This window comes from Osmerus eperlanus, chromosome 28, assembly GCF_963692335.1.
Source record: "Osmerus eperlanus chromosome 28, fOsmEpe2.1, whole genome shotgun sequence".
Taxonomy (NCBI): Eukaryota; Metazoa; Chordata; class Actinopteri; order Osmeriformes; family Osmeridae; genus Osmerus; species Osmerus eperlanus.
Window position 1 is genome coordinate 7,510,814 of NC_085045.1, and position 19,598 is coordinate 7,530,411.

At 48.2% G+C, this 19,598-nt stretch overlaps 1 protein-coding gene across 3 annotated transcripts in view; it reads left to right on the plus strand.

Annotated features, from left to right (window-relative positions):
• pde4d (phosphodiesterase 4D, cAMP-specific) overlaps positions 1 to 19,598 on the plus strand; it is a 103,680-nt gene that overhangs the window by 54,145 nt on the left and 29,937 nt on the right. Inside the window, exon 1 of one of the 3 annotated variants that reach the window (XM_062454861.1) lies at positions 3,885 to 4,709. The exons of the other annotated variants lie outside the window; for them this stretch is intronic. Within the exon in view, the coding sequence (XP_062310845.1) occupies positions 4,624 to 4,709 (86 nt within the window). The 5' untranslated portion in view covers positions 3,885 to 4,623. Of the gene's footprint in view, positions 1 to 3,884; positions 4,710 to 19,598 lie in introns of those variants that run through there. 3 annotated transcript variants of the gene reach the window in all.

Genomic DNA, 19,598 nt, shown 5'->3' on the forward strand with positions numbered 1-19,598 from the left:
GTGTGTGCGTGTGTGTGTGTGTGTGCGTGCGTGTGTGTGTGTGTGTGTGTGGGGCGTGTGCGTATAACTGCGAGTATCTGAGCGTGTCCCTATGCACGTGTTTTCATTTCCATCTCTGGAGGAAAAGTTGAATGCAAAACTCTTGCTATCATAGAAATATAACCAATAAATACTGTGATATAATGATATTGTAATTATTGATAGGGATTCACATGTGCAAATGGTAAATCCTTCAATGTCTCCCACACATCTCTGATGATGACGGACGTTGATGTGACAATGCCTTACCCCTCCACCTCCCATCACCCCCCCCCCCCCACACACACACACACACACAGACAGAGAAACACACACACTACCTACAACCCCACCCCCTCACATACACACCACCCATCAACCACATCCCCATCAACCTCCCGCCTCCCCTCAGACCCATACACACACCACCTATGCCCCCCCCCCCCCGAAATCCCCCCCACACACACACACACACACATATACACACACACCACCCATCACCCCCCACCAACACACACAAATGCACACCGCCACCACCACCCCTCATCAACCCCCCACACACACAAACACACACACCACCACCCACCTCCCCCATCCCCTATCACTGACAGGCTGTGATATAGTCAGTTATCAGGGAGTCAGTTGGCTGAGCGGTGAGGGAGTCGGGCTAGTAATCCGAAGGTTGCCAGTTCGATTCCCAGGTCATGCCAACTGACGTCGTGTCCTTGGGCAAGGCACTTCACCCTACTTGCCTCGGGGGAATGTCCCTGTACTTACTGTAAGTCGCTCTGGATAAGAGCGTCTGCTAAATGACTAAATGTAAATGTAAATATAGATACCCACCAGTCAGTATCTGGTTTCAGCTACCGCCCTCTGAAGGGTTTTACATGTCAGTCCAGAGCAAGTAATACTGTTTCCTACCATTCTCCAGAGCAATCGATCTACAGGTAAATGAAGAAAAGTACTTTGCTAAATGTCAGCATGCATGAAATCGATAGCCACTTCGCAGCACTGCATAACCCTGGCAACCGCCTGGTGCTCTGGTCCACATGAATCCATAATGATTCCTGTTCCTGCCTTACTGGGTCCACTGGTCCAATGAAAGAGGTGCTGTTGAACAAAATTGGATTTGACGGTTCAGGGAATGAAGATGTGATTGCAGTTTTATTAAGATCTGTTTCTCTAGAGCGGATGTGATGGGGTAGAAGTAGGTTCTTTTTAGAATTATTATGGCCAGAACTAGGAGGGTTTGGGATCCGGAAACGTCATTTCTGCTTTTTGTTTGCTGTTGCTACCCTTTTATTTATTTCTCTCTTCGTTCCCTCCTTGCTGTGGACACGTGTGCATCCATCCACAGCCTCTTCCACATCCTCGGTTTCTCTCCTTTCTTTCTCCCTCTCTCCACAGTCTATCTTTCTCTCGTTCTCTCTCTCGTTCTCTCTCTGTCTCTCCCCTTCTCTGTCATTTTCTGTGTCACTCCCTCTTTTTCTCTTACTCTCTCTCTTTCTCTCTCTCTCTTTCGGTCTTCCCTTTCTTTCGGTCTCTATTCCTGCCCCCCTTTCTCTTTCCCCTGCCTGGATAATGGTGCACGTACCCAACCCCCCCCCCACCCCATGCGCCGCGGTGGTGCTGTGTGTTCCTCTGTGACCATCCCCTATCTCCTCCCCGCTCCCTCTGTGACAGCAGGCAGGATGAGTAGTGACAGCTCTGCTCACTAGAGCACGAGAACAGCCCTAGACACTGGGACCAGCCTTATATAACACACACACACAGACATAGGCACACACACACACACACACGGGCACACACAAGCATAGACACGCACGCATGCCCAAATGTACACACGGACAGACACATTTCTCGCACGCACACCCGAACGCGCATGCAGACAATTTTTACAGTGGGCCGGACCCACCACCAATTTACAGACAGAGATGGTAAAGATTGAATGTTCATCCCAGAGTGTGTGTGTGTGTGTGTGTATGTCTCGTGTGTGTATGCGTTGTGTCTGCATGCCCGGGTGTGTGTACATCTACAATCCTTCTGAATAATTACAGTACATTCTTTACAGAACCTCGAGTATCGCTTTATCTGTACTCTGGGGAAGATAATTGCAATGGCACTGCCCAATTTAACCCCTAACCACCTTCCCATCCTACCACCCACAAGCCTGAGCTGCTTAGCCACCCCTCCACCCCCTTCACCCTCCGCCCTGCCCATCCCTGGTCCTATCGGGGGGGGGGGGGGGGGGGGGGTGGCGGTGAGGGGGTTTGACTCTTGGCAGGAGTTGAGAGGCTGCTGACGTGCTTGTGTGGCAGGATGTGTGTAAGAGGCAGGACTGGATCCTGTTTTTCAGAGCGCAGCGGTTGGAGCTCGGCCAAGGTGATGGTTTTTACTGGGAACACGCACGCATAGAAAGCGGGGGGGGGGGGGGGAAGCTGTAAATATGGCGCCATAAATGTGACCACGCACACCCTTATGAACGCGCACACCCGTGCGCACAGACAGACGCACGCGCAAGCATTGAGGCGAGCGCGTGCACACACTCGGTCATGCGTGTGCGCGCTACGTGAATATTATGATTCCCGCGCCGTGTGTTTTTTCATCACGTAAGCACGGGGGTTACTTTGTCCTGAAAGAGCGGTGTTGTTAGGAGTCCAGGGCAGGCCGTACCAGGACGTTTTGAATCAGTTTGTTTGTAAATCAGGTTGCCTCTGCTCACAGGCAGAGGTTAACACATCACTGGAGTTCTGCATGACCGGCACTGTCTGAAGAATGGTCTGCATTACAAAGGGCTGGATGTCGGCTGACGTGATAACATCCTGCGTGACCTATGTTCCTGATGTTCCCTGTGAAAGAACATACCTAAGGAGCCCCCCGCACCCCCTGCATGCTAGAACGCCCACACACAAGAGCACGTACACACGCACGCACACATACCGAACACGAGCAACGTGAGCCGCAGTCCGATCTTTTATGGTTCAGTTGCGTGCCTGCAGAGAGAAAGAGAGAGAGAGGGAGGGAGGGAGAGGGGGACATAGAGAGAGACAGAGACAGAGAGAGTAAAAAGAGAGGGAAAGAAAGAGAGAGCCAGGAGCTGGGGGAGATTGACAAACAGGACCATTCTACAGTAGTACTAATATCAGATAGAAATGCCAAATAATAGAATATAGTTTGCACACAAAGAGGGGGACATGTTGCTGAAGGAGAGCAGAGAGAGGAGCAGGGAGGATGTGAGGTAGACGGCGGGGGGTGGGGGCGGGGGTGAGGGGGGCCGGGGGGAGCCGGGGGGGTTAGAGAGAGAGATGGGAAGGGAGAATTAGCCACATGTTTGTTTTCCACGGCTTATTCAGGAAATAACTGCTGTCAGCGCTCGCACAGACACATGTACACACAGAAATACACACAAAGTATAGCAGGAATTGTTTTTTTATACTTTGATTATTTACAGTATTCGAGGTTTAAATATGCTGCGAGGGAAGAAGAGCGAGACCGAAGAATTCAAATGTGCGTTTTTATAAACTTCAAACTTGAACTTGAAACAATACAAAACGCACTCGCACACAGGGGCAGCACACGCAAAGGAACACTGGAAAACCTTGGTTGGCCGCTTATATGTCCGTCAGCGTTCTTCCCTGCCTTCCTTCTCGCTGCCCTCCCTTCCCCCTGCTTTCTCCCTCTTCCCCGTCTTCAGTTCTCCGGGCTGAATGAAGTCGAGCCGTGTGTGCTAAGAGGATCAATAGACTTAGCACGCTGTGCATATGCAGGCTCTTTACAGGGTCAGGACATCCAACTGACACCGGGAGAGAGAGGGAGGGAGAGAGAGTCCGAGAGAGACACAGAGAGAGGAACTGTAAGCGGAGAGCGCTGCCCTCTTTTTTTTCCCCCTCTCTTTTTTCCGTCCTTCCTGGGGAGATTGTGGGGGACAGGCGGCCGAGACAGAACGCAACAACGAGAGAACGGAAGAGAGCAAAGGAGCGAGAGACAGAGAGACAGAGAGAGAGAGCAAGAGAGAGAGAGAGAGAGAGAGAGAGAGAGAGAGAGAGAGAGAGAGAGAGAGAGAGAGAGAGAGAAAGAGAGAGAGCGAGAGGGAGTGCTTGTAACATGCCCTGCTATGCCGGGTGTTGACTGCTGCCTCCCCGACCGGCGTTCCCGGCTGTCAGGAAAAGGAATGTTTTCCAGAGGAACGATTCCCTGAGACGCTTTACCATGAGGATGTGGGACAGCGATATTCAATCTGCCACGGAAGAATACCTCAGAAAACACAGCAGCAGGGGCCGTCCAGCGCGTTCGACTTCCTATCTCTCCTTCTCGACCGAAGCAGTTCAAGACGCTAGGATGACCGTGCGTGCAAGCGCGCTGTACATGTAAACAGTGGACAGACAGCTATGGCAGTAGCGGCAGGATGGTGTGAGAGGACCCAGCTGCTCTGAAGAGGAACCACAGCATGGTTCCGCCAGGACCCAGTGTGTTGACCTGGGACACGTCGCTGGGTGTGGGGGGTTCACGAAGCGTGTAGCGAGAGCGCTTAGCGGCAGACAGGGAGCGATAAAGAGAGGCGAGCGCTGAAGGCGAAAGGTGAGCAGGTTCTCCCTGCGCCAGGCGATGAAACCTGGCCACTGTCCCCCTGCCAAGGAGAGGACCATGATGCACCTGAGAAACTACCCTATCAGGAGGCATTCCTGGATCTGGTGAGTGGTGTGGGCATGCGTGTGTGTTTGTGTGTAGGAAAGTTGGGGCTGAACTATCTAGGTATGTCAAGATGGCTGCTTGTGGGTTGTTGGGTTGACTAATGTGAGTAATAGAGTGTGTATTTCTGTCAGGGCAGCCATTCCAGTTCATTTCAATACGTAGAATCCTGCTTGTGTTTTAGATACACTGCTCCATATGAGTGTGTTCTTCTCTCACTGTGGCCACTCTTTAGTGCCATTTTATGTAGGCCTTTGGCACTTGTGTTAGGGAGGGTCTTTGTGATCCTAGCATATCCTGAGTGATTGCGTGTGCAGCTGTCCAAGTGTTTTCACATGTGCGTGTTTCGCGTGCGCAAACCTGTTCGTGCGTGTGTTGCAGCCCATTTGAGCCCACTTTATCCTAGCCTTGCCTAGCCTAGACTAGCTCTACCCAGCCTAGCTTTCTCACACAATAAAGGCCTACGGTGATCTGCGAACCAGCGAATAAATTAGACAGGAACATCAGGCTGGAGAATGCTCCTAAACTTAGACCAGCGGGACCTGTATTTTTCTCAGACAGGCAAATGAAGTTCCAGTTCTGGTTACAACACTACTGCAGTAGGCCTTGCAGAGTATTGACATACACAGGACAGACAGACATGCAGTGATCCTTCCAGACTCTCCTCTCTCTTCCTTCTCGGATCTTCCCCCTCTCCTTCCCTCCCCTAACTTGACCAGATAAAGTGAGCCGTGACTGAAGTGTCTGCAGGGTGAGTTGAAATGTCAGCCTGGCTGAGGCGCATGCTGTAGCCCACGCTGAGCTGGGCACAGAGCTTGCTCTGGTTCATGGGCATGTACGGCCAGCTGAGCTGCTTCAGCCGTCACGAGTAAGCCCTGGCCTAGGCCCACACTGCCGTTTAGACTGTGGCGTTTACAAAGGCCTCCGCGTCGACTGTCGGACCGTGGAGATCCATTGTTTGATTAATCAGAATTCAATTACTGGGGAGGGGACGGAGTCATGGGACCCTGGCCTTTATTGCAAACAAGGTTGAACCTGAGGCCGAGGTTGGGGTTGCGGTTGGGGCTGGGGGTGAGGATGGGCTGGTACAGAGGTAGAGGCTGGGGATGAGGCTAAGGCTGAAGGGCTACAAGGGCAACAGCTGAGCTCTCCACAGAGAAGGGAATACATGGGCCTGTCTTTGGAGGGAACGGCCATGCGGAATGTTCCTTGCTAATCCACTGGTAGCTGCATAAACAGAAACACACCAAAACATCTCTCTCTCTCTCTTTCTCTTGCTATTCTATCAACACAGTAGGGGATTATACACGCACGTGCACCCACACATATACACACACATGTTCACAGACATGTGTATATGCACACACACATACTGTTGCTTGGTCCTGATTAATTTCTATTCAGATGATACCTCATTAGATTGAACAAAGAAATGCCATCTCCTGTATGGATTGAAATACCAGCTTGGTATTTGATGTGGTTCATGGACAATTCATCTTCTCTTTGAACTCAATGTATCCTTCCTGGAATTTTCTGGGGGTTTAGTGGACACTCTCAAATGTGTATTTATTCTGGCTTATCATTTTTCCCCCAGTAATGATGGTGCAATACACAGAGTAACCAAAATACATTGACAGTCGGTTCACTTCATTACTGTGGTGTACATTGGGGTAATAATGTACAATGTGTGATCTTTTAATAGATATTTGGATCATATGGTCATGATGAAAGCTTATATTGTTTTGCTACAGTAGAGTACGGTAGAATTGATCTAATCAGTAGCGTTGTTTTCATAGTTCTGTCTTAGCAGTTTTTGGGTTGGATAGGGCCAATACGTTGACGATGTTGAGACGAGTTGTCAACACAGTGACGCTTGTCAGAGCACAACTCTCATTTATGAGAGATTCAGACAAGCGGAGCTGTCAGAACCTATCTGTGTTCCAGTTGCTTGTGGCTGAGGGTGGATTTACTACATCTCCCATTGTGTGTGTGATTGTGTGTGTGTGTGTGTGTGTGTGTCTGGGTGTAGGTGGAAACTGACAAGCCTTCAGATGGCTCTGTATTATTCATCGTTCCTTGATAATGGACTTTCAGCTTCCTCTCTGTCTCAGACACTCCCTGGAGTATGTACCATTACACGCGCACGCACGCACGCACACGACCGAACACAAATCAGACGGTCACTTTGAAATCTTTGGAAATAAAAAAAGATATAGCGCCGCCTGGCCCCTGCCGCCTTATCTGCGTTGTTGGGTTTGTGGCTGGCATTGATACGGTGCAAGGATATGACGGCGAGGAGCCGTCGCTGCGAGCGTCCTCATTGATTGTCCGCAGTAGCAGGGCCAGAAGGACGCGGCCCTGAAGGGGCTGTCTACCTCCCAGGCAGAAGAGGAAGACAAGTGGCTTCCTGCCCGAGTTACACGATCCCAGTCCTCCTCGGCCCGGATGCACAGCGCAGCACACTGTCACGACGCCACTTTTCACACATACTCACTCGCAGGCAGGCGCGCTGCTACACAGACACACGAACAGACACACACACGCGCGCGCGATATATATACACACAGTCAGGAGGTGACTGTTTACTTTGAGTCTCCTCCATGACAAAGAGCTGAACTCGTCCTTGTAACCAGCGGTTGTCGAGCGCAGTACGAGATTGGAGGACAACAACGTAAAATGTAAAAGGTCTGTTGGGAGCTACCGACTTAGCGTGGCAGGGCTCATATTGTGTAAACATCCAGTTGATTTGTCACCCATGCGCATGACATCTCATATTGTCGGTGTAAATGTTCACAGATGACCTAACTCCAGGCGCCAGTGATATTTCCTCACCTGCCACACAGAGACTTGATATGACCCATTGACACAATGAACAGCACAGCAACATCCCCTTGGATAAAGCTTGGATAGCTTTGACAAACGTCCCCTTGAGTGGCTTGGTGATGGGCCATGGCTCTATGGGAAATGGTGGGGACTGTCATGGGCAGGGCAGGATACACTGGAGTGATTTCATACGGCGGGCCCTAAGCTGGTGCCCAGCCGTATGAATCAAGGCCGGATCTATGAGGTAAACCCAGTGGGCCTGGTCCTCAGGGGGGTGATTTATACAGAGACGGATCCAGGTCAGATCGTCAGGGTCTTTTCTCTGTCTCTCTCTCTCGCTGTCTCTCTCGCTCTCTCTGTCTCTCTCTCTCTCTCTCTCTCTCTCTCTCTCTCTCTCTCTCTCTCTCTCTCTCTCTCTCTCTCTCTCTCTCTCTCTCTCTCTCTCTCTCTCGCTCTCTCTGTCTCTCTCTCTCTGTCTCTCTCTCTCTCTCTCTCTCTCTCTCTCTTTCTATCTCTCCTTGATAAGATAGAGGTGGTCTGTGTTCCAGTGCCATTGATTCCAAGGCAGGTTCAACTATACCCAAACTGAAATGACTTTGCCGCTCCCTGGGTTACTTCCCAGGGACCTGGAAGTAGAGGTTTGAAAATGGGCTTTTTGGAGATGGAGGAGGGCTGCTGCCAGAATCTTAGCCACACACTCACACACACAGGCCCTGCGGTGACCGTGTGTGTTAGTGTGTGTGTGTGTGAGAGAGAGAGAGAGAGAGAGAGAGAGAGAGAGAGAGAGAGAGAGAGAGAGAGAGACAGAGAGAGAGATTGAGAGAAGAGAGCGTGTGAGAGATAGAGAATGTGTGTGTTCGGCTTTCCCTCTCTCCTGCGGCATTCATCTCTGTCACACCGATGTCCTGCTTGTGACGCACACACCCTTATCAAGGGTGGTCTCTATTCTGGGTGTTTCGCTACATACACATACAGCATGACATGGAACTGTACTTCTACTGATAGAGCCCTCGACCAAACACACTCTGGAGCACAGCACTGAATTTGAAATCAGCGTACACCAGCCCATTCTGCATTAGGAAAGTTATACCTGCTGCTTATTTCTGCTATTCCAACCACCCTGCCAACCTATTGTTTACCAAGCATTTGCTCTATGTGTAGGTTCTTTTGTATTGTGTTGTTTTGCCGGTCTAGTTATGTTGACAGGATTGTGGGCTATCCAAAAAGAAAATTTGAGCGGCACATGTTCTCTCTTCTTCATCCTGTGAGTCGGTCCTTCATGGCTGGCACCAGCACACACACCAGATGTGAGGCTCCTTCGACATCTCCCCACCTCCTTCTCTCACATCCCCTCTCCCTTTCTCTCTCTCTCCCTCTCTTAGTCCCTCACTCTCTCTCTCTCTCTCTTTCTCTCTCTCGCTTTCACACTGTCCTCTCTCTCTCTCGTTCTCTCTTTGTCCCTCTCTCTCTTTCACGCTGTCCTCTCTCTCTCGTTCTCTCTTTGTCCCTCTCTCTTTCACGCTGTCCTCTCTCTCTCGTTCTCTCTTTGTCCCTCACTCTCTTCCGGGGATGAGAAGGCAAGGAGGGGGGGGGAGAGGAGGGGAGGACGGGGGGAGGAGAAGAGAGTAGAGGAAAGGGCAGGAGAGGCGTAAGGAGAGGAGAGAAGGCTGGATGAGAGATCCGTTTAATCTGCAGTGAAGACGCAAGGAATCTCTCGCTCAAACACATAGGCGTTTCTCATGCCGGCAGTGATGGAGGGTTTCTCTTGGCTTGGTCGTCAACATGAATGAGAAGAGCTCTCTTCGTTTTTTACTTCTGGCATACCGCACACAGACCACACCATACCATAGGCAGAGTGTGATCCATTTTCGGAGCAGTGCGCAGAGTGCTGTTTCAATGTCGGATCATTTCACCAGTGTCTCACTATGATGCATTGCACCGTCTTTCAGAGGACGACCACTGCATTGTCCCGAGATGTACATGATCTCAGATTGCTCTTGAATATCCATTTATTTTCATTCATTTCAGTCGGGTTATATTTGTCTCTTGCTCTGTCTCTCCTTGTATCTCTCTCTCTCTCTCTCTCTCACACACACACACAGACACGCACGCACACACACACATTCGTTCCCTCTCCCTACGGTAGCAGCTGGGAGATGGAACATTCAATCTTCTCTGTGTCTCCGGAACAGAAGCGACAAGACAGGCAGATCAATAAGAATGCTACGTGCACTTCACTGCTGTCAGAGGTGGTTGGTGGGGGGGGGGGGGGGGGGAGGGGGGGGGGGGGGGGGCTTTTGGATGGGGAGGCTGAGTCTGGGGCCGGTCTGGGGCTTGGCTGGATGGGGCGGGCCCCAGGGCTGGTGCTATGTGATTCCGGCGCTGGATTTGGTGAGTTTTCTCTCAGTTGGTCTCTCTCAGCGAGCTAGCATCTAACTCTCCTGTGCGACGCACCAGTAAACATTTCGAGTCTTTGAGTACGGTGTGGTCGTGTGTGTTATGTGTGTGTGTGCAGTGTGTGCATATGTGTGCGTGTGCGCTTACTGAACAGTACTTCACTATTAGACACAAACAATGTCTCGGGCAAGCCAGATCGTATCACGCCAAGCCTTTCCTGAGGTGACTGACGGGTTGTGCGAAGTTACGCCACAGGCAGAAAACAAATGCCTCTAACTCGACAAAAAGATGCAGTCTTGTTCCAGAGCAGCAGGTCTCAGAGGGGGTCCTGACCCCTGGTTGTGTCCGATACGGAAAGAGACCCAAGGCTAGGTGAGTCATAACAGATAGATTAAGTTGAGAGCTGGAGAAAGTCGCTCCAGACTGGCTGGTAGTTCCTGTGATGTCAACAAGGTCCGAAGGTCAGAACTCAGATGCTCTTTTCAAACACAGTACTTTACAGTAGATGCACTTGATTTGTTTCACCCGTGGTTCTGTACTTCAGGACCAGGGGTGACCAGGAGACACAATGTTGGAATGCTTTTTTCGGGGCAATATTTCTGTGAAAAGTTGTACCCCAATTTACCCATTGTGGAACACAATGGGTAAATTGTTTTTTGAACAGATATCTTGCTCCTTTTCCGGCTTGTTTGAGTGATTTTATGTAATTGTGCAATTTAAAATCCATACCCAATAGATAGACTATTTTAGGTGGGGCTATAGCCAGCGCCGCAACTTGACTAGAACCTTTATTTACAGGCTAGCTGACCATTCACTCAAAGAGCAGGGCAATCTGGAGTCTTGGACATAGTGTAGTTCTTTACCTGTAGATGACCTTGAATAACTTGTTTATGAGATGACAGGACCGCATTTACTATGGCTGTGATGACGGCAATGGGTATCAGTAGTTTTCTGAGAGCTCATTATGGCTTATTCTAGGAGAGAGACTTCCCTTACACACACACACACAGACACATACACACACAAGCGCACACCATGTAGGCAGGGTTTACTAATATAAAAATTCCAGCTAATCCATACTGGGGAATCTACCAGACGGTTAATTACAGATACACAAAGACACACACACACGCATCAACAAACTCACACATAAATGATAGTAACTTTTACCAATGTTAACGTATTGCGTTTAGAGTTTATTCGAATTTTCGACACAAAATGTCATGTTAACCAATCTGTTTATCCTTGTACCTGATATAGCACTGTGTGTGTGTGTGTGTGTGACATCATTGGATGTGTTGTAATATTCTCCACAGACAGAGGGGCAGGAACAGGCTAATGATGAGGATGATGTTCTACTGACACCCGGCTCTGCTGATGACAGTATTATTATGGCCGTCATAGTGATGCTCAAGGTCCACCCCCTATGGACGTTGGACAGATAGATTTACCTGGATAATCTCTGGAGAGGGAATCCTCGACCGGTGGCACCCCCCAACACGCACACAGACACACACGCACACACACACCGACACGGCGTTCTACCGCCTCATCCACTCACTTAGTAACACCACTCCATGATGATGTCACTGAGGTTTTAAACTGGGATTACTGTGACATCACTGGACCAGGGTCCAGACTAAACCTATTAGCAATACCATGTGCTGCCTCTGCAGTGTGCATATGTGTGTGTGCATGTGTACATAAATCTCTATTTCAATTCCACCAATCTACTGCGAACAAGGCTTGTGCGTGCGTGCGTGCGCGCGCGTGCGTGGTGTGTACAGTAGTTGAGTTTCAGATGATCTATGGAGCACTTTAAAGCTGCTTTGAGATATCAAAGCACAACAGTGATACCAGGAGGCTCACAAACACAGCCACAGCACTCTAACCCATAGGATGGAAGAGAAAGCTGGGAGACCGGTCTGCATGTCAAAAGAACAAACTCAGGAATAGCTGGTTTAACCACACAACAGCGTACTAGTAATCATCTTTTGAGACACTGGATTAGACGCAACAAGGACGTGGTTTTGAAGCTGTCCATGGTGAAACCTCGCATCAAGACTTCTAAACACAGATCTTCCTTGTCTCAGTCCCCAAAATATCATTGTGAATCCCGACTAATTCTGCGGGATCAACACATAGCCTGTGTCAACATGACGGTCATAAGCCTGGCCCACTCAGCCCTAAATCCAATCCCACGTCACCTACTGGTGTAAACCGTTAAGGGTTTAGTTGATGGGGGACAAGATGTTTGTCCCACTGTATCAATAGGGCATTGGCTTAAGTGGTGAAGCCCCTGTTGCATTTTAGTGGATACATTTAGACATTTAGCAGACGCTCTTATCCAGAGCGACTTAGCACGGCTGGGAATCGAACTGGCAACCTTCAGATTACTAGCCCGACTCCCTCACCCGCTCAGCCATCTGACTCCCTATAGTATAGTTTAGTGTACTGTTGTAGAAGTAGTCTTTCTTTTTTGACTCCGTTATGTTGCTGGATTTGGGATTACCCATCCGCAGATGATGCACGGCATGGGCCACGACAACAATGACTCAAGGTAATGACTATTTACTGAAGGATCTTCTCATGTGCAACAGGTAGGGAGGAGATAGCAAACTTCACAGGAAGCGATATGAGATTTGCAGGTTTTATACAGTACACCGCGATGCATCAGCCTAAGTCTGCCTCGCTCTCTCAGTTAGTGAAAGTGGCCCTTGTATCCTTTCAGTGGGCACGTTGGTTGACAGACAACTACCTTTTTCGACCCTATTCGACTGTTCGACCCTCGCTGTACACCAGTATTCTATTTTGCAGTGCAATTTTACCGTGTGCATCAGTGACTCTGAGAGGCAGGCTGATAGCTGGTCCATCCAGCTAAGATATAGAGTACATCTGGCATGAATAATACACTGCTGTCGTGACTAGTTAGGTCAGAATCCTTTCCTCTACTTCAGAGTGAAAGTCCATTTAAAAAAATGCCTGTCCTGACTAAATGAGTTGAAAGATATCTATGTTGACAAAATGAATGGAAAGATATCAAGGTTTGAATTTGACAGGGAATTTATATTTTGGGTTCACACAAAGATATATATATATATATATATATAGCCCACTAGCTAGACGAGACTAAGGCAAGGGGCATTCTTTTTTCCATTAAAACTGCTTATTAAACCTGCGGCCGTCTCCTAGCAACTGAAGCCTGATTGGCTATCGGGACCTACCTGCCCTTCCGAATGCTGCCATTTCGCCATGGAAACGAGTCTACAAACATGCGCATGAAGGAAGGATGGAGAGCTCGGAAGATAAAGAGGAACTGACTGAAAGGATCTGGTCACCACGACAACCAGGGTGCTCGTCCCAGGCTCCGACACGCAGTTCTCCAGTTTGGCTATTTCAGACCCCAAAGTCCCTTTAAGACACCTCTTAAAGGGCCAGGGACACATTCACAAATTTACGTTGTGGGCTATTAATTATTATTACAAAAGTCTGAGAAGGCACTGTGAGAGGTTTGTAAATGTTTAAAAGGACTAGTTATAGGCTGAGAAAGCAAGATCAATGTTGCCATCCATTTACCCCTGGAACGTTCCTTAATACCAAGTCTCACTTGTGTAATAACTTAATGCTTAAAATACCATTTAAGTACAATAAAGTGTAGCTGCATAGCTGTACCTATGTAGCTACTTTGACTATAACGTTGTCACTCCAGTTATTTGATTTTATTACATGGTAGTAAATGACATCATTCTTAGAAGTTTCCCTCCTATAAACAGCACACGCAACATACAACCTATTGAAAATCCCACCACTACAGTATACGCTCTACAGCATCAAGAAATCACTGGGGTTTTGTTTTTGGTGCAATGTGGTATCCTGATATGCAACATGCAGAAGGACCCGTTCTCTTCTGAGCAGGTGTGTAAGGACATGTGATCAGGCCCTCACATCCTCCTTGACCAATGAAGCATGGTTTGTAGAGGGAGATCTGCCAGCTCTCTGCCAGGCAACCACACCATTCATCACTATTCCGTCCGGCTGGCCAATCAAATCCCCTGACTTTTGAATCCCGCCAGCTGTATCAAGGTATAGGCCCCGCCCCCTGCTCTCTGCATGATGCTAATGAGGGAGCAATGTCGAAGAGAACAGAACTCAAATGCCCCAGGATGCATATTAAACAGTGTGTCCCTGCTCCGCCCACCCCTCCAGTGCCGAACTCTCCGTTTCATCAGCCATGCTCGACCCCCCTACCTCACTTGATAATAGACTCGCAATTCTCTCTCCATCTCCATAGCTCTCATCTCTGTCTGTCTCTCTGTCTTTTTCTCTCCCGAGTTTCTCTCCCTCTCTCTTTTGGATGGTTTTAGAATTTGAGGTCTTTGGTCAGGAAGCTGTAGTTGTGGGCCAAGTACCGTACGGTTGGGATCTAAATGAAATGTACGTTCTAAACTCGCTTCCTCCTCCCTCTCCCACCCCTCTGCTATCCTCTCGGTGTCTACCTCGCTCGCTCCTAGGTTGCAGTAGATTGTATCGAAGCTCTTAACCCTTGTGTTATCTTCGGGTCATTCTGACCCATCAGTCATTGTGACCCACCGTCGTATTGCGACAGATTTACTGCATACAAAGACAAAGTGAAGCATTTTCTTTTAACAGCTAGGCTGTCTCAGACCCCCCACATTGCAAAGGTTAAAAGAAAATTATTTTAATTTGTTTTTGTATTGGGGTAAAATTGGGTAAACACAACGATGGTTCATTATGAACCTTTGGGTCATGTGACCCGAAGGCAGCACGAGGGTTAAGAGGTCACTGACCTACAGAGGCTTTGTTGGTGACAAACTACTTACTTACACACATTGAACTAATTACCCCGGCGAGCGGCACGGTGTGGTGAGAACGAGTATTGTGAAAGTTAAGAAAGGGTTCCAACTGTTTGGGGGCACTTCAGCCAATCAGAAGGTCCCATGTGGACATAGAAGCTCCATATTCTTGCTGTCTATAATCGTCCCAGTGCCACATAATACATGTTTGTATGATTGCTGAGATTTAAACAAAAGTGCAGAAGCTACATGGTGCTAGCTTGGCCATCCTTCCCTTTTCGTCTGTTTAATGTCAACCAGACAATGAAAAACAGGAAGCTAATCCCTTACGCACATAGCTACTTAGCTAGTTAGCCGCACATAGCTTCAACTTTGTCGAGACCCACACAACGTTGACCGTTTGCAGAGTGTTGAATGCTTCGCTGCTGCCTTTGTGAACATGACGAAAGTTTCCACCGCGTTTTCTGACAGCTCGTGTCTGTTTGAGTCTATTTTGTCTCTGTGGAAGCTCTGCGTGTCTGCTGGCTCCAGAGACACCGTTATGACCAAAAGCCCCACCCTCCCCTGGAATGGTGTTACACCTGCTGCTAACTCAGGTGCTGTCAGCGCTGGGCAGGGGCCAGGACATCGACACACTCTGCTGCACTGTGGTGTGTGCGTGTGTCTATCTGTGTGTGTGTGTGTGTCTGTATGTATGTGTTTGTGTCTGTGTTGTTTAGCCATCACGCTGGTTTTGTTGTGGAGGATAGTGCCCCCTGGTGCTAGTTAAAGGCATTGGTAATATCTGTATTTCTAACCTTAACATATGTACCTCTGACTCCTTCTAGTGGTTGGTTATAGCTTTTACAAATCTTTTCAAACCCTGGTAGGCCTCATCTCAGTCATTCTCAATCTTCTTAAATTGTGGGGTGAAAATATTTTTCCCAACCTATGCAATTTCTATATACTCATTCTGGAGTGTGTTTTTCAGTTTCAGAAAACAATGTGGCGTGGACATTCTTTATTCCTTGGCTGGATAGATCTAGTTCAGAGAGGTGAACATCCAGGGCTTCAGTTCAAATCAAATGTGTGCTGTATGAGAAGAGAAATAGCAAGGATTGATGCAGTGACTAGTGTGCCGCTACACATGAGTAAGACAGCAACTCAATTTGTCCTGGCCACCCAAACATTAAAACCTCATTTTTGAGTGTAATCCATTCAAATACATGTAATACATGAGTCTGTCTGCAATGCTCCCTTGGTGGGCTGTATGTATTATTTGTAAAGTGTTCTTATGATCAGTAGTCTAAACAGATAGCAGGCTCTCTATTCATTAGGATCCTGCTACTGCTGCTACATTCTGTGCATCTGAGATTACTCAACCTTATAGTACTGTACTCCTCCCCCAGAGAGGTTTTCTGCATCTCCTTTTACTCTCTGTCTTCTCAACTCTCTCTTTCCCTTTCTCCTTCTCTTTCTTTCTTTCTTTCTTTCTTCCTTTCTCTCTCTCTCTCTCTCTCTCTCTCTCTCTCTCTCTCTCTCTCTCTCTCTCTCTCTCTCTCTCTCTCTCTCTCTCTCTCTCTCTCTCTCTCTCTCTCTCTCTCTCTCTCTCTCTCACTCTCTCTCTCTCTCTCTCTCTCTCATCTCTCTCTCTCTCTCTCTCTCTCTCTCTCCTCTCCTCTCTCTTTCTCTCTCTCACGGTGTCTCCCTCTTTCCCTCTATCTTTAATCTCTCCTTCTCTCTCCCTTTTTCGTTCTCTCTTTTTCCCTCTCTCTCGCTCTCTCACTCGGTTCTCTTTCTTGTACTCCCCCCCCGCCCCCTTCTCTCACTCACATCGCCCCCAATCAGCGTAGCTCTCTCCCACTCCATTTACCCTCTCTCTTTCTACTCTTTCCCACCCTCTATCAAACACCCCTCCTTCCTTCCTTCCGTCAGCCTTATCAGGCTGCTCCCTTCATGTCTCCTTCCTCTTTTTCTCCCTCAGCCTCCGCGCCTGCGGTGTGTGTGCGTGTGTGTGTGTGTGTGTGAGCGAGCGCGCCCAGGAAGATGAGCTTGCCCGCCAACTCTGAGTATCTCTCCCTGGAGAGGATAGCCCGTTATCGGCATGCCTGCTCCAACGGCTCTCCGTACGCCACCAACAAGCCTATCGACATCAAGCCTCGCAGGAGAGGGTAACAAGGGTCTGGGCCGGGGGAGGCGACCGGGAGGCCAGAGAGAGGCTTAGGGAGGCATGGTGGAATTTGGATGGTCTGGAACGGAGGCTGGAGGGGAGAGGGGGTTGGGGCGCTGGGGGGTTTGTGTGTGCGCGCTGCGTTTGTGCCTGTGTGTGTTGGGGAGGGGGGGGTTATGCTGATTTGCATTCCTCTAGTAATGTTTTTTTTCCCGTACATTTATTAGTACAGAGGTTTGACAAAGGCTTTGTCGACTGTAAGATGGTGTCGCTGTAACTGTCGGCGGATACTGGAAGCCTCTCATTTTTTTCTTGTGCGGTCTTTCTCCTTGTGTCCTGTCTCCTCTGTTCACATCGTTTCTCTTTAACCTGTCTGCTGTTCCGTGGGTGCGCGAGCCTGAACGAAGTGGCAGAGGAGAAGTTGGAGAGAGGGATTGTGCTATTTAAGCCAGGTTTATTAATCGATAATAGCTCTATCCCTTATTTATACTGCGTGTGTGTGTGTGTGTGTATGTGTGTGTGTGCCTTCTTATCTGAGCTCTACCTGCCATGGACTGATAAATACCATCCACCTGGGCAACCCTAACAAGCCCGGCAGCCTTAACATTGGAGCTGGTCTTAGTGTTATGTAAAGCGTCCGTTGCTCTGTGTCTATGTGGCGATAGCTTTGTAGCAGAGTTTTGCCGATGGGGATTTGTACAGCTTTGGCCCCGGCCCTGTTTACTCTGTGTAAGGCCAGTGTTGCTCAGGTGTTTGTCGATAGCTACAGCACACATTACCTGAAAGGTGTGTGTGTGTGTGTCTGCGTGTTTGTGTGTGTGCGCTTGTGTGTGTGTCACTCTTTCTCTCGATGTGTGTTTTCTTTACATGTGCATCTATATGTGTGTGTGTGTGTGTGTGTGCGCGTGCGTGCGTGTGTCTGTGTTGGTGCAGCCCTGCCAAGCAACACGTCTGTGCCTTTTAGGCAGTACCATTAGGAGATTGAAATAAGACACAAATAGGCTTCCATCCATGCTCCATTCGTCAGAGTCGTCCGTTTAGCCCATGTTCAGGCAGGCACAGAACTCCATTTAGTCTTTTCCCTTGACAATTTGGCCTTGTGGTGGATTCCAAGTAAGCTCATAGCCATAGCACTTTCCTCCCATTACAGCTAATTCTGCCGGCTTGTAGACCTTGTTATTCTCATTCTCTCTCAATCGTACCAACAACTGCTGATCAGCACAAATGCCAGGTACTAAATCAGCATTATTAATATATGTGTGCGTGTGTGTGTGCGTGTGCATGTGTTTGTGGGTGTGTGGGTGACAACAGGCATGCGCATTCACATGCGTGTCTGTGTGTGGGTGACAGCGGGCATGCGTATTCACACGTGTGTGTGTATGTGTGTGCAGGTGACAACGGGCATGCAATTTCACATGCATGTGAAATTGCATGTGTGTGTATGCGTGTGTGTGCGCCTGCGCGTGTGTTTAATGTGCCATAGGGAACATAATATAAAGTACTGTACCTTGAGGGACTGAGGTAAAGGTCACTTCTATTACAGATATGCTGTATGACTGAAACTCTGCCCGTCGATACAATGACTGGAACAGCCATCTGTCCTTATTGCACTCTTAGCCTTAGGTAACGCTAACCTTTGTTTACAGATTGTGAAAGTGAACAAGATTTGATGATCCATATACCGATTTCAAGGAAACAAAGAATGGTTCTCTGTAGCACAAATCAATCATGCAGTCGGCTATTTTTTTGTTTTTTATATGTGTTCTGAATTGCGGGGGGGGGGAATGTGTTATCTCTGTGTGACCGCTAGAGGGCTGAGGAGATTAGTGGAGGGAAGGGATCACAACCCTGGCTCCACCTGATGCTTTTCAAACCAGTTTATATTTCAGCCCCCACCTGTTTCAGCCCCTGTCTTGCAACTAACATTATACAGGGTCAAACTAAGGTAGCAGCATAAACCTAGATTGCTATGGCGATGGCTTTTACCAAGAGTTTACCAAGATGTCCAAAAAAGAATCCCTGTTACTGAATTCTTTCATGTAATTGTTAAACTTCACTCATGACTCATTCCTGGCATGTCTTCCTCTCCCTATCAATAAACCAGAGCATACATTAGAAACTTCCATCCAGTTGACCAATTGACTGACAAGTCTGGCTAGTAATAATCCAGTCAGGAAACCTGCTATCATATCTGGCATGTCCAGGCTAGTCATCGTCCAGCTAAGTTACAGTGTGTTCCTTGGCTATGCTGTGTGGTCCAGATCGTCCAGTCCTGGTAGAACACATCCCCTCAGTGGACATAACACTACGCTCTTATATTACAGCATTGGCGCAGCCACATTTTCTAATTATAAAGTGGAAAATAATATTTCTAACAATTTGAGCAACAAAAAATTATAACGGAATCTTTCAATATAATCTCTGCATTTATAGTTCTGAAGCATCTTACAAAACAGTGAAAAGTAAAACTTTTATATATATTTTCTTATCGGTTTTTCTAGGGGAAAACAAACACCCCACAAGACCCATCTGCTTTTTTAGGGATATATGACCTGCAGGAGTTACATTGATAAGAGGTTATCCCCTTATCTAACTTAGATAAGAGGATGTTAGAAGGTTAACAGAACTCATTTACAACTACTCTCCTCAAATACTGATGGACCAGTCTTACGCTGCCTTCTATAATATATTGATCAAGTATTTGAGAA